At 30.2% G+C, this 12,276-nt stretch overlaps 1 protein-coding gene across 6 annotated transcripts in view; it reads right to left on the reverse strand.

Moving 5' to 3' along the window:
* Nucleotides 1-186: 186 nt before the first annotated feature.
* The window catches only part of LOC145967058 (uncharacterized), a 150,436-nt gene continuing 138,346 nt past the window's right edge, over nucleotides 187-12,276 (reverse strand). For 2 of the 6 annotated variants that reach the window (XM_083091672.1, XM_083091671.1), the window contains 17 exons: nucleotides 10,465-10,648; nucleotides 9,941-10,057; nucleotides 9,422-9,538; nucleotides 8,899-9,015; nucleotides 8,376-8,492; nucleotides 7,853-7,969; nucleotides 7,330-7,446; nucleotides 6,846-6,968; nucleotides 6,341-6,457; nucleotides 5,841-5,957; nucleotides 5,320-5,448; nucleotides 4,003-4,119; nucleotides 3,480-3,596; nucleotides 2,895-3,047; nucleotides 2,144-2,420; nucleotides 1,913-2,054; nucleotides 189-1,727 (listed from right to left, as the gene is read on the reverse strand). In XM_083091672.1, the coding sequence (XP_082947798.1) occupies nucleotides 1,033-1,727; nucleotides 1,913-2,054; nucleotides 2,144-2,420; nucleotides 2,895-3,047; nucleotides 3,480-3,596; nucleotides 4,003-4,119; nucleotides 5,320-5,448; nucleotides 5,841-5,957; nucleotides 6,341-6,457; nucleotides 6,846-6,968; nucleotides 7,330-7,446; nucleotides 7,853-7,969; nucleotides 8,376-8,492; nucleotides 8,899-9,015; nucleotides 9,422-9,538; nucleotides 9,941-10,035 (2,667 nt within the window). In that variant the 5' untranslated portion in view covers nucleotides 10,036-10,057; nucleotides 10,465-10,648 and the 3' untranslated portion in view covers nucleotides 189-1,032. Of the gene's footprint in view, nucleotides 1,728-1,912; nucleotides 2,055-2,143; nucleotides 2,421-2,894; nucleotides 3,048-3,479; nucleotides 3,597-4,002; nucleotides 4,120-5,319; nucleotides 5,449-5,840; nucleotides 5,958-6,340; nucleotides 6,458-6,845; nucleotides 6,969-7,329; nucleotides 7,447-7,852; nucleotides 7,970-8,375; nucleotides 8,493-8,898; nucleotides 9,016-9,421; nucleotides 9,539-9,940; nucleotides 10,058-10,464; nucleotides 10,649-10,733; nucleotides 10,795-10,898; nucleotides 10,990-11,069; nucleotides 11,637-12,276 lie in introns of those variants that run through there. The other 4 variants (XM_083091670.1, XM_083091669.1, XM_083091668.1 and 1 more) reach the window with 4 other exon arrangements.

Below are 12,276 nucleotides of genomic sequence, written 5' to 3' on the forward strand. Positions count from 1 at the left end.
GAAATAATTGCGTGCGTTAATTAAAATGGCTCACCCTGTATATATATAAAGCACTGAACACACACAATAATCATCTTTTATATAATCTGTTTCTCTTATTGTTAGTTATAATAAATTTATCAGATCTAGGTAGATATTCTGTGGTTTCCAAGTTTGACACATTATGATTTCTTTCTACGTATATTCAATAAGCATTTTAATATATAGCACAATTTATTCATCTGTATAGTATAAAAACATACATCGTTTATATATATCAAACTAATCATGAGATATTGTTATTTATAACTGTATAATTATTAAAAAAGATAGTTTTACAGTTATAATAGCGATCGACTTTTTAATTGTATAAAAACGATCGATGGTAACAACGTAGCGCAACGTAAAGCTTAATGTTTAAGCATTACGTGTCATTACAAAGGTTTGTACATACGCAATGACTGTGATCGCTCGTTTATAAATCGTCATAAATCCATATGTTATTACAAAATACAACTTAGCAAAGTCCGAGATATTACGTATGTCGGGAGCTCTGATCAATATGAGTTTGTTTAATCGTACAGTGTAACAGCGCGCTGAATATGCGTTTTGCCGAACGTACACTAAACAATACATCACATATTATCTTTTGCACATATCACCGCTCGTTTTTAATACAATATGAAAGTAATGTATATAAAAATTTCTTTACGCGTTCACATTGACATAACTCATGACATAACTCATATGCAGGTTGACTTGATTGAAAGAGTTTTATTCTTTCTTATTAGTTATTAAAATTATTTTTGACTCAAAAGCTATACAGGAATAATGAACAATGGCAATCTATTTAAGCAACGCATAAACGCAATATGATATTTATAAAGAATAAAAAAATACTTTCAATTATTTCTAGTCTTAAAATTATTGCAATATAATCCATAATTGAGAATGTACAAAAAAATACCGTTTCTTATTGAACATTTATGAGACACAATACACAATAATTTTAGCAGTTTCGTCTTCTTGAAAGCAATGTACGATCTTTATTTCCTAGCAATAACCATAGGCTTTTTTACAATTGCCTTCTATCAAATGTCGTTTAATATCATCGATCTGAATTTGAGAGAATGATTCTCCAATATTTTTTGCCACGTTTTTAATGTATTTTTCTAAAGTTTCTTCGTTTAAAGGTTTGTAAAGAAGAATTTTGATATTAATATTTGCTCTAATAAAAGTTTTTTTAAGTGTGTTTATAGCTTGATTTAAGTTTATATGTGTCAAATCGTCATCAATTTTAAAATCCGCTAATATAGTAACTTGCTGATCATGTGGATATACTCTCTGACACATTTCCGCAAAGTCTATGACCACTTTGGAATTTCTTAGTTTCAAATTCTCTAAAACAGTAAAGCTCGGATACAAACTTACACGTTCGTTACCGCTTCTTCTGGCAACTTTGTTTCTTATGATGTCTATTGTATATGATTTATCGAAGCTTGCATTACTGATGAGAGCTACTACTTTTAAAAGAGGTGTATCTTGCTGAAGATATTCAGTTACAGCTCGTATGGTTTCGTCATGATCTAGTATCTTTTCTTCCAATTCGACAATAACAGAGGTAAAAGTATCAGTGTGCTCAAGATTCTGACCTAGTAAAGAAAGTCCAAGAGGATAGAACGGAAATAAGTACCAGAACACAAGAAAATGCGTAACATACAGAAATGATACGACCAAGATTATTACACCTGAAACGAAAATAAAAAACGCTTTCAATAAAGAACAAATTATTTTTCTTGTATTTTGTATCCCATCTTGTTTGATTGCTCGCATTCTTCTGGATCTACAGGACGTTTCAATTGTTTATCCGTAGAATCCATAAGATGATTAAATTGCTCATTCGTAGAATCGATAGGAAACCTTAAATGCTTACCGATAGGACAGTTAGGAGACGATTCCATAGTCTCCGCTTGATTATCTGGTAACTCAGGATTTGTTATATCATCATCAGTATGTGTCGCTGAATGCGTACTTTGCTCTGCTTCGAAATTATTCGATTCATCATCCGCAGAGCTCTTAAAAAAGGGTAAGGATAACTTACAAAATTTTATATTATCTTCTTTTTTGGTAAATACTAAATATTTTTGGATTTATCGTTACTTACATTGTTCTCGTTCGTAGAATCTTTTGGAGTTTTCGTGGCTGCTTGTTTCGTAACAATACATTTTTGAGAGGATTGAGAGTCTACGTTGAGGTCGGACTTTGATGTACTCGGTTTCTCGATTACATCCGATAATTCTGAAGTGGTTGATTCCAGAGAAGAAGAACCTACAGCCAACAGTTCCCGAATAGATGATTCCGTTGTAAGCGGTAAGCTGCTTCTTTCTTCGCGTTTATAAATCAATTTTAAATATGGTTCTCTTGTGAATACCTGTTTCACCCTTTGGAATAAAAAGGCGTTTAGTTAATATATGTGATATCTTTCTTAATTAATTGTGTTAGATCTCCAACCGTCGCGTTAAGTTAAATGAATGCGACGTACAAATTTTTTATTCTCTATTGGGAATATTTTTAAATTTTATTGTTGATGAAAATATTATTATTTATTTAAATAAAATTTTTATTTCGCATTTCTATATCTCAAATAATTTAAATTTTTGATCGAAATTGTATTAATTGCAAAAATAACTTTACTCGAAAATTATAATAAATAATACATAAAAATAAATATGCTCATATACAATGTTATTTTCAAAACAATTCTTAACCAATCGAAAAATTAAAAAAATTATAAAGGCAAGAAATATTTAATTACGGAAATAATAAATTTCATCGCATATAATCAGATATTAAATTCAAAGTAATCTATTCGAAGAACATAATATCTATTGTATTCTATCGGATTTGATACATACAACAATCTGAAGAATCTTAATTTTGCTTCGAAGTCTTCAATCGGTGGAGCAATCGGTCTCCATAAGACAAGAGATTTCTCATCTGACTCGGCAGAAGTATCATCGTTCAGAGACTTGTGCTTCTCTCCTTCCATATCAGATTGGGAAGGTACTCTGCAAAGAACACATAGATCTGTTAATAACAAAACAAGTTACATACGATACTATACGATTATATTTTAATCAGTCCATAACTGTTGTGCGAGTCAGAACATAAAGTCGAGAAACTCTTAGTCGAAGAATGAATGTGCTATTCATTCAACCTTGTAAGTGAATAATGTAAATTTTAGAATGAAACTTACAAATTAAGGTGTCAATGAAAAAAAATACATAAGTCATCGCGTTAAGATACGAGATATAAACGATTCTCGTTAAGATACGAGATATAAACGATTCTCAATTCGGCGATATAAAGACACAAAGTTTCCAAATATTTTAACAACTTAGACATCATGTTTTAACTATCTTATGGAAATATTAAGTTTTATTATCGCAAAAAGTACGATGTTATATTCGATGCAGTTCTAATCCAGGAATATACAATACCCATCGAAACCATTTGACGTGGAAGGAGACGATGACTTCTCATCTGACTCGCCAGAAGTGTCGACATGGAGAAGCTCTTGCTGCTCTTTTTCCATAATGTCGGATTGGGAAGGTTCTCTGCGAAGAAGACATAGATATGTTAATAATAAAATAAGTTACATTGTTATACAATTATATTTTACTGATTCCATAGCTGTTCTGCGAGTCGGAACATAAAGTCGAGAAACTCAGTCGACGAATTAATTTGATATTTATTCAATCTTGTCAGTAAATAATATAAATTTTAGAATGAACTTTTCAAATTAAGATGTCAATAAAAGAAATAAATAAATAATCGCGTTAAGATGATACGAAACATAGTAATAAACAATTCTTAATTTAGCGATAAAAGAATACAAAGTTTCCAAATATTTTAACAACTTAAACATCATGTTCTAAACATCTCATAAAAATGTTAAGTTTTATTATCGTATAAAATACGATGTTATATTCGATGTAATTCTAATCGAGGAATATATAATACCCAGCATAATCCTTTGACGTGGGAGGAGACAATGACTTCTCATCTGACTCGCCAGAAGTGTCGACATGGAGAAGCTCTTGCTGCTCTTTTTCCATAATGTCGGATTGGGAAAGTTCTCTGCGAAGAAGACATAGATCTGTTAATAATAAAATAAGTTACATTGTTATACAATTATATTTTAATGAGTCCATAGCTGTTCTGCGAGTCGGAACATAAAGTCGAGAAACTCAGTCGACGAATTAATTTGATATTTATTCAATCTTGTAAGTAAATAATGTAAATTTTAGAATGAACTTTTCAAATTAAAATGTCAATAAAAGAAATAAATAAATAATCGCGTTAAGATGATACGAAACACAGTAATAAACGATTCTTAATTTAACGATAAAAGAATACAAAGTTTCCAAATATTTTAACAACTTAGACATCATGTTCTAAACATCTCATAGAAATGTTAAGTTTTATTATCGCATAAAATGCGATGTTATATTCGATGTAGTTCTAATCGAGGAATATACAGGATGATTCTAAGCAAACATTTGTCTTTAAAATATCGAATTTTTGAGTAAATTCTAAGACGACTTTTCCTTTTGCAAAATTTTGACCGGAGCTTAGTTTTTAAACTATAAGAGAAAATAGTTAACTAATTATGGAACGAGTACGAGAGGTAGGCGGGGCGGCGCGATTCACCGTCCGATATTGGCGATTACGTGGGGCGCTCGCCGCGATCAGCTGATTGCAATACGCGATGAGTGTAGCAATTAGTGTGTGTGTGTGTGTGTGTGTATGTGAGAGAGAGGGAGAATAGATATAAACACATGCACGTTAATTCTTTCTCTCTCTCTCCCTCTCTCTCATTCTCACTCACTCACTTATTATTTATTCTTACCTTGTAGAGATTCTTCATACTGCTGATAAATAATTGTTACGCGTTAACAGCATAGCGCGCGCGTTTCTTTCTTTAAGTCGTCTTTGTAATTAATTTATATCGAGTGTGCGATAAGTAATTGAGTGCGTTAATCATTTGTAAATTCGTTAGTAAATTTTATCGATTGTGAGTGATTAAGTGCATGAATAAATTCGTATCATCGCGTATGGCAATCAGCTGATCACGGCGAGCGCCCTACGTAATCGCCTATATCGGACGATGAATCGCGCCGTCCCTGCCTTCCTCTCGTACTCGTTCCGTAACTAGTTAACTATTTTCACTTATAGTTTAAAAACTAAGCTCCGGACAAAATTTTGCAATAGGAAAAATCATCTTAGAATTCACTCAAGAATTCGATGTTTTAAAGACAAATGTTTATTTAGAATCACCCTGTATGATACCCAGCGGAATCCTTTGACTTGAGAGAAGACGATGATTTTTCATCTGACTCGCCAGAAGTGTCGACATGGAGAAGCTTTTGCTGCTCTTTTTCCATAATTTCAGATTGGGAAGATTCTCTGCGAAGAAGACACAGATCTGTTAATAACAAAACAAGTTACATTGATATACGATTATATTTTAATAAGTCTATTGCTGTTGTGCGAGTCGGAACACTCAGTCGACGAATTAATTTAATATTTATTCAATCTTGTAAGTAAATAATGTAAATTTTAGAATAATCCTTTCAAATTAAGATGTCAATAAAAGAAATAAATAAATAATCGCGTTAAGATGATACGAAACACAGTAATAAATGATTTTTAATTTAGCGATAAAAGAATACAAAGTTTCCAAATATTTTAACAACTTAGACATCATGTTCTAAACATCTCATAGAAATGTTAAGTTTATTATCGCATAAAATACGATGTTATATTCGATGCAGTTCTAATCGAGGAATATATAATACCCAGAGGAATCCTTTGACGTGGGGGGAGGCGATGATTTCTCATCTGATTTGCTGGAAGTGTCAATATTTAGAGTCTCGTGCTTCTTTTCTTCCATAATGTGGGATTGGGAAGGTTCTCTGCGAAAAAGACATAGATCTGTTAATAACAAAACAAGTTATAGTTCATAATTGTTGTGTGCGAGTTAGAACATAAAGTCAAGAAACTCTTAGTCGACGAATTAGTTTGATATTTAATCAACCTTGTAAATAAATAATGTAAATTTTAGAATGAACTTTTCAAATTAAAATGTCAATAAAAGAAATAAATAAATAATCGCGTTAAGATGATACGAAACACAGTAATAAACGATTCTTAATTTAACGATAAAAGAATACAAAGTTTCCAAATATTTTAACAACTTAAACATCATATTCTAAACATCTCATAAAAATGTTAAGTTTTATTATCGCATAATATGATGTTATATTCGATGTAATTTTAATCGAGGAATATATAATACCCAGCATAATCCTTTGACATGGGAGGAGACGATGATTTTTCATCTGACTCGCCAGAAGTGTCGACATGGAGAAGCTTTTGCTGCTCTTTTTCCATAATTTCAGATTGGGAAGATTCTCTGCGAAGAAGACACAGATCTGTTAATAACAAAACAAGTTACATTGGTATACGATTATATTTTAATAAGTCTATTGCTGTTGTGCGAGTCGGAACACTCAGTCGACGAATTAATTTAATATTTATTCAATCTTGTCAGTAAATAATATAAATTTTAGAATGAACCTTTCAAATTAAGATGTCAATGAAAGAAATAAATAAGTAATCGCGTTAAGATACGAGACAGTAGTAAATGATTCTCAATTCGGTGATGTAAGCATACAAAGTTTCCGAATATTTTAACAACTTGGACATCATGTTCTAAACATCTCATAGAAATGTTAAGTTTTATTATCGCATAAAATGCGATGTTATATTCGATATAGTTCTAATCGAGGAATATATAATACCTAGCGGAATCTTTTGACATGGGAGGAGACGACGATTTCTCGACTGATTTACTGGAAGTGTCGATATTCAGAGGCACGTGCTTCTCTTCTTCCATAATTTCGGATTGGGAAGAAGACATAGATCTGTTAATAACAAAACAAGTTACAGTCCATAATTGTTGTATGCGAGTTAGAACATAAAGTCAAGAAACTCTTAGTCGACGAATTAGTTTGTTATTTAATCAACCTTGTAAATGAATAATGTAAATTTTAGAATGAACCTTACAAATTAACATGTCAATGAAAGAAAGAAATAAGTAATCGCGTTAAGATACGAGACAGTAATAAATGATTCTCAATTCGGTGATGTAAGCATACAAAGTTTCCGAATATTTTAACAACTTGGACATCATGTTCTAAACATCTCATAGAAATGTTAAGTTTTATTATCGCATAAAATACGATGTTATATTAGATGTAAATCTAATTGAGGAATATATAATACCCAGCATAATCCTTTGACGTGGGAGGAGACAATGACTTCTCATCTGACTCACCAGAAGTGTCGACATGGAGAAGCTCTTGCTGCACTTTTTCCATAATTTCGGATTGGAAAGGTTCTCTGCGAAGAAGACATAGATCTGTTAATAATAAAATAAATTACATTGTTATACAATTATATTTTAATGAGTCTATAGCTGTTTTGCGAGTCGGAACATAAAGTCGGGAAACTCAGTCGACGAATTAATTTGATATTTATTCAATCTTGTCAGTAAATAATATAAATTTTAGAATGAACCTTTCAAATTAAGATGTCAATAAAAGAAATAAATAAATAATCGCGTTAAGATGATACGAAACATAGTAATAAACAATTCTTAATTTAGCGATAAAAGAATACAAAGTTTCCAAATATTTTAACAACTTAAACATCATATTCTAAACATCTCATAAAAATGTTAAGTTTTATTATCGTATAAAATACGATGTTATATTCGATGTAATTCTAATCGAGGAATATATAATACCCAGCATAATCCTTTGACGTGGGAGGAGACAATGACTTCTCATCTGACTCGCCAGAAGTGTCGACATGGAGAAGCTCTTGCTTCTCTTTTTCCATAATTTTGGATTGGGAAGGTTCTCTGCGAAGAAGACATAGATCTGTTAATAATAAAATAAGTTACATTGTTATACAATTATATTTTAATGAGTCTACAGCTGTTCTGCGAGTCGGAACATAAAGTCGAGAAACTCAGTCGACGAATTAATTTGATATTTATTCAATCTTGTCAGTAAATAATATAAATTTTAGAATGAACCTTTCAAATTAAGATGTCAATAAAAGAAATAAATAAATAATCGCGTTAAGATGATACGAAACATAGTAATAAACAATTCTTAATTTAGCGATAAAAGAATACAAAGTTTCCAAATATTTTAACAACTTAAACATCATATTCTAAACATCTCATAAAAATGTTAAGTTTTATTATCGCATAAAATATGATGTTATATTCGATGTAATTCTAATCGAGGAATATATAATACCCAGCATAATCCTTTGACGTGGGAGGAGACGATAACTTCTCATCTGACTCGCCAGAAGTGTCGACATGGAGAAGCTCTTGCTTCTCTTTTTCCATAATTTTGGATTGGGAAGGTTCTCTGCGAAGAAGACATAGATCTGTTAATAATAAAATAAATTACATTGTTATACAATTATATTTTAATGAGTCTATAGCTGTTCTGCGAGTCGGAACATAAAGTCGAGAAACTCAGTCGACGAATTAATTTGATATTTATTCAATCTTGTCAGTAAATAATATAAATTTTAGAATGAACCTTTCAAATTAAGATGTCAATAAAAGAAATAAATAAATAATCGCGTTAAGATGATACGAAACATAGTAATAAACAATTCTTAATTTAGCGATAAAAGAATACAAAGTTTCCAAATATTTTAACAACTTAAACATCATATTCTAAACATCTCATAAAAATGTTAAGTTTTATTATCGCATAAAATATGATGTTATATTCGATGTAATTCTAATCGAGGAATATATAATACCCAGCATAATCCTTTGACGTGGGAGGAGACGATGACTTCTCATCTGACTCGCCAGAAGTGTCGACATGGAGAAGCTCTTGCTTCTCTTTTTCCATAATTTTGGATTGGGAAGGTTCTCTGCGAAGAAGACATAGATCTGTTAATAATAAAATAAATTACATTGTTATACAATTATATTTTAATGAGTCTATAGCTGTTCTGCGAGTCGGAACATAAAGTCGAGAAACTCAGTCGACGAATTAATTTGATATTTATTCAATCTTGTCAGTAAATAATATAAATTTTAGAATGAACCTTTCAAATTAAGATGTCAATAAAAGAAATAAATAAATAATCGCGTTAAGATGATACGAAACATAGTAATAAACAATTCTTAATTTAGCGATAAAAGAATACAAAGTTTCCAAATATTTTAACAACTTAAACATCATATTCTAAACATCTCATAAAAATGTTAAGTTTTATTATCGCATAAAATATGATGTTATATTCGATGTAATTCTAATCGAGGAATATATAATACCCAGCATAATCCTTTGACGTGGGAGGAGACGATGACTTCTCATCTGACTCGCCAGAAGTGTCGACATGAAGAAGCTCTTGCTTCTCTTTTTCCATAATTTTGGATTGGGAAGGTTCTCTGCGAAGAAGACATAGATCTGTTAATAATAAAATAAGTTACATTGTTATACAATTATATTTTAATGAGTCTATAGCTGTTCTGCGAGTCGGAACATAAAGTCGAGAAACTCAGTCGACGAATTAATTTGATATTTATTCAATCTTGTCAGTAAATAATATAAATTTTAGAATGAAACTTTCAAATTAAGATGTCAATAAAAGAAATAAATAAATAATCGCGTTAAGATGATACGAAACATAGTAATAAACGATTCTGAATTTAGCGTTAAAACGATACAGTTTCCAAATTTTAACAACTTGGACATCATGTTCTAAACATCTCATAGAAATGTTAACTTTTATTATCGCATAAAATACGATGTTATATTCGATGTATTTCTAATCGACGGATATATAATACCCAGAGGAATCCTTTGACGTGGGAGGAGACGACGATTTCTCATCTGACTTGCTGGTAGTGTCGATATTTAGAGTCTCGTGCTTCTCTTCTTCCATAATGTGGGATTGGGAAGATTCTCTGCGGAGAAAATATCGATTTGTTAATAACAAAACAAGTTATATTTATACATATATAATTATATTTCAATAAATCTCTATCTCTGTTCTGCGTGTTAGAATCTACACTCATGAAACTTTTAATCGACAAATTTGATATTATATTTATCTAATCTTGCATATATATATATATAATTGTTAATGAAAATCCTTGCGCATTATGATATTAGAGAAACAATTACAAAAATATGATTGAGTAACGAACGTTTTTCAATTTAGTATAAAGATTCAATATAAACACAAAATTTCTTATTAGTTTAACCTTAGACATTATTTTCAAAACACTTTATAGGTGTATTAAGTTTTATTATTCCGTATATTATGCGACATTTAGTTCGCGCGAGGAATTCTAATCCAGAAATATAATACCTATCGTGTTCTGTCTCACTTGAAAGATGAAATCCGCTCGGTGACTAATTTCGAAGGAGGAAGTCCCCGTTTGGAATCCGAAATAAGTCCTGATATGGAGGGGGATGATGATTTTTCGTCTAACTTATTGATATCTAGAGGCTTGGACTTCTTTTCTTCTATAATGTCGGATTTGAAAGGGTTTCTGCGAGGAAAACGATTTATTATTTACATTGATAGATTTATTTACATAGAAGTTACATTGATAATATAAAAATAATATAAAAGACATTTGTTTTAATTTTTTTAGTAAATAATAAGCTGTTAATCTTGATAAGGTTCTCATATGGATCATTTTCCCTGAAAAATATATACATAATTTATTAATACAAAATTATTAAAAAGGAATTTTTTTCGTATTTCTCTAATCGATATTGTTAAAAACGAGTGATTACATTAAAAAATATTTATATTTTTCAATATATTTTGCAAGAATAAAACGCATAAAATTTTTCGTATCATTTATACTTTAATACATATAAATTTATATTTCAAATAACTACAATGAATACACAAGAGTCTTAAGGAGAATTGTAATTTGGTTTTAAAATGTCACACATTCTTACCAGTACAAAATGCAATCAAGTTATATGTGTCGATAATCACATTTATCAAGAAATATGTCTCACAAGTCTTCTCGATACAATAGAACTAACAGAAGTCTTTGATACGTTTGCTATTTTCTTTTATTATTCGAGTTCTTCTGTGTTGACAACCGTGTTGATATGTGTTTGATAATATGTTCGATCGTGTTTACCAACGGTCCGAATTCATTCGTTCCTTTTTTATACAATCATATTTGATTTCGATTTCCAATGTTTCAAGAGGATTTCAATTTTTGCTCGAGTATCAGCTGGTAAAAATTAATGCAACACACTTTTTTATGACTCGAAACAATTAGCGAAAGTGTAAGAAGAGCCGAAGTAATGCAATCGAAAATTATTATGCTGTCACGTACTAGCCTATGGCAACCGCTGATAGAGATTGTGGCGATCGCAAAGTTTTAGAAGTTGGATGTATGATTTAATTAAGCTGGAAATGCAATTCCTACAGACGACACATTTATCATTATTATTTTTAATATCCTATTTGCTTATCTATTTGCAATTCAGAGAAAGAAAGCGTCTCGAAGCATTTGCTTTTATCGAATCGTTTATTGTTTATTATATCGTGTAGCGGAATAATCTTTTGAAAGACAGGGTACAAAATGTATATACTGTATATTATATATTCATGTATATTATATATTATTACCACATTCATAGAAGATTATGAACAATATAAAATTGCACGAAATCATTCGTAGCAATGTCATTGCGCATAATTTTCGATAATTTTGGGAAACATAATATATCACATTATTTAATTATGTAATTTTGGAAGAGAAAATAATTGATTTCAATTCGTTAAATTTATAATTAGTTTTTTAATTAATAAAGATAGTAAAGAGATGAATAATGATGATTTTTTTTGCAGCAATAAAATGCTTTTATCACTCTTATACTTCATAATGATTATTTCTTTTTGATGGATTGTTTTTTAATTATTTATAAATAAGGAAAATAGCAGTATTATAAAATATAATGATAAAGCATTATATAGCAGAACAGAATGTAAATGTGTTACTTTTGTAATATAAATATTCTATATTCAAAATTCACTACTTAATGACAATCTTTCTGTATCATTTTCATTGTTCCACAGTATAAATCTTCATCCAAACCAATGGTAGAAGTATAATCAACTTTTCGTTACATTATTCTTGAAATATGC

Source organism: Camponotus vicinus, unplaced genomic scaffold (assembly GCF_025532165.1).
Source record: "Camponotus vicinus isolate PSW18456_S1 unplaced genomic scaffold, iyCamVici1.0 SCAF_2, whole genome shotgun sequence".
Taxonomy (NCBI): domain Eukaryota; kingdom Metazoa; phylum Arthropoda; class Insecta; order Hymenoptera; family Formicidae; genus Camponotus; species Camponotus vicinus.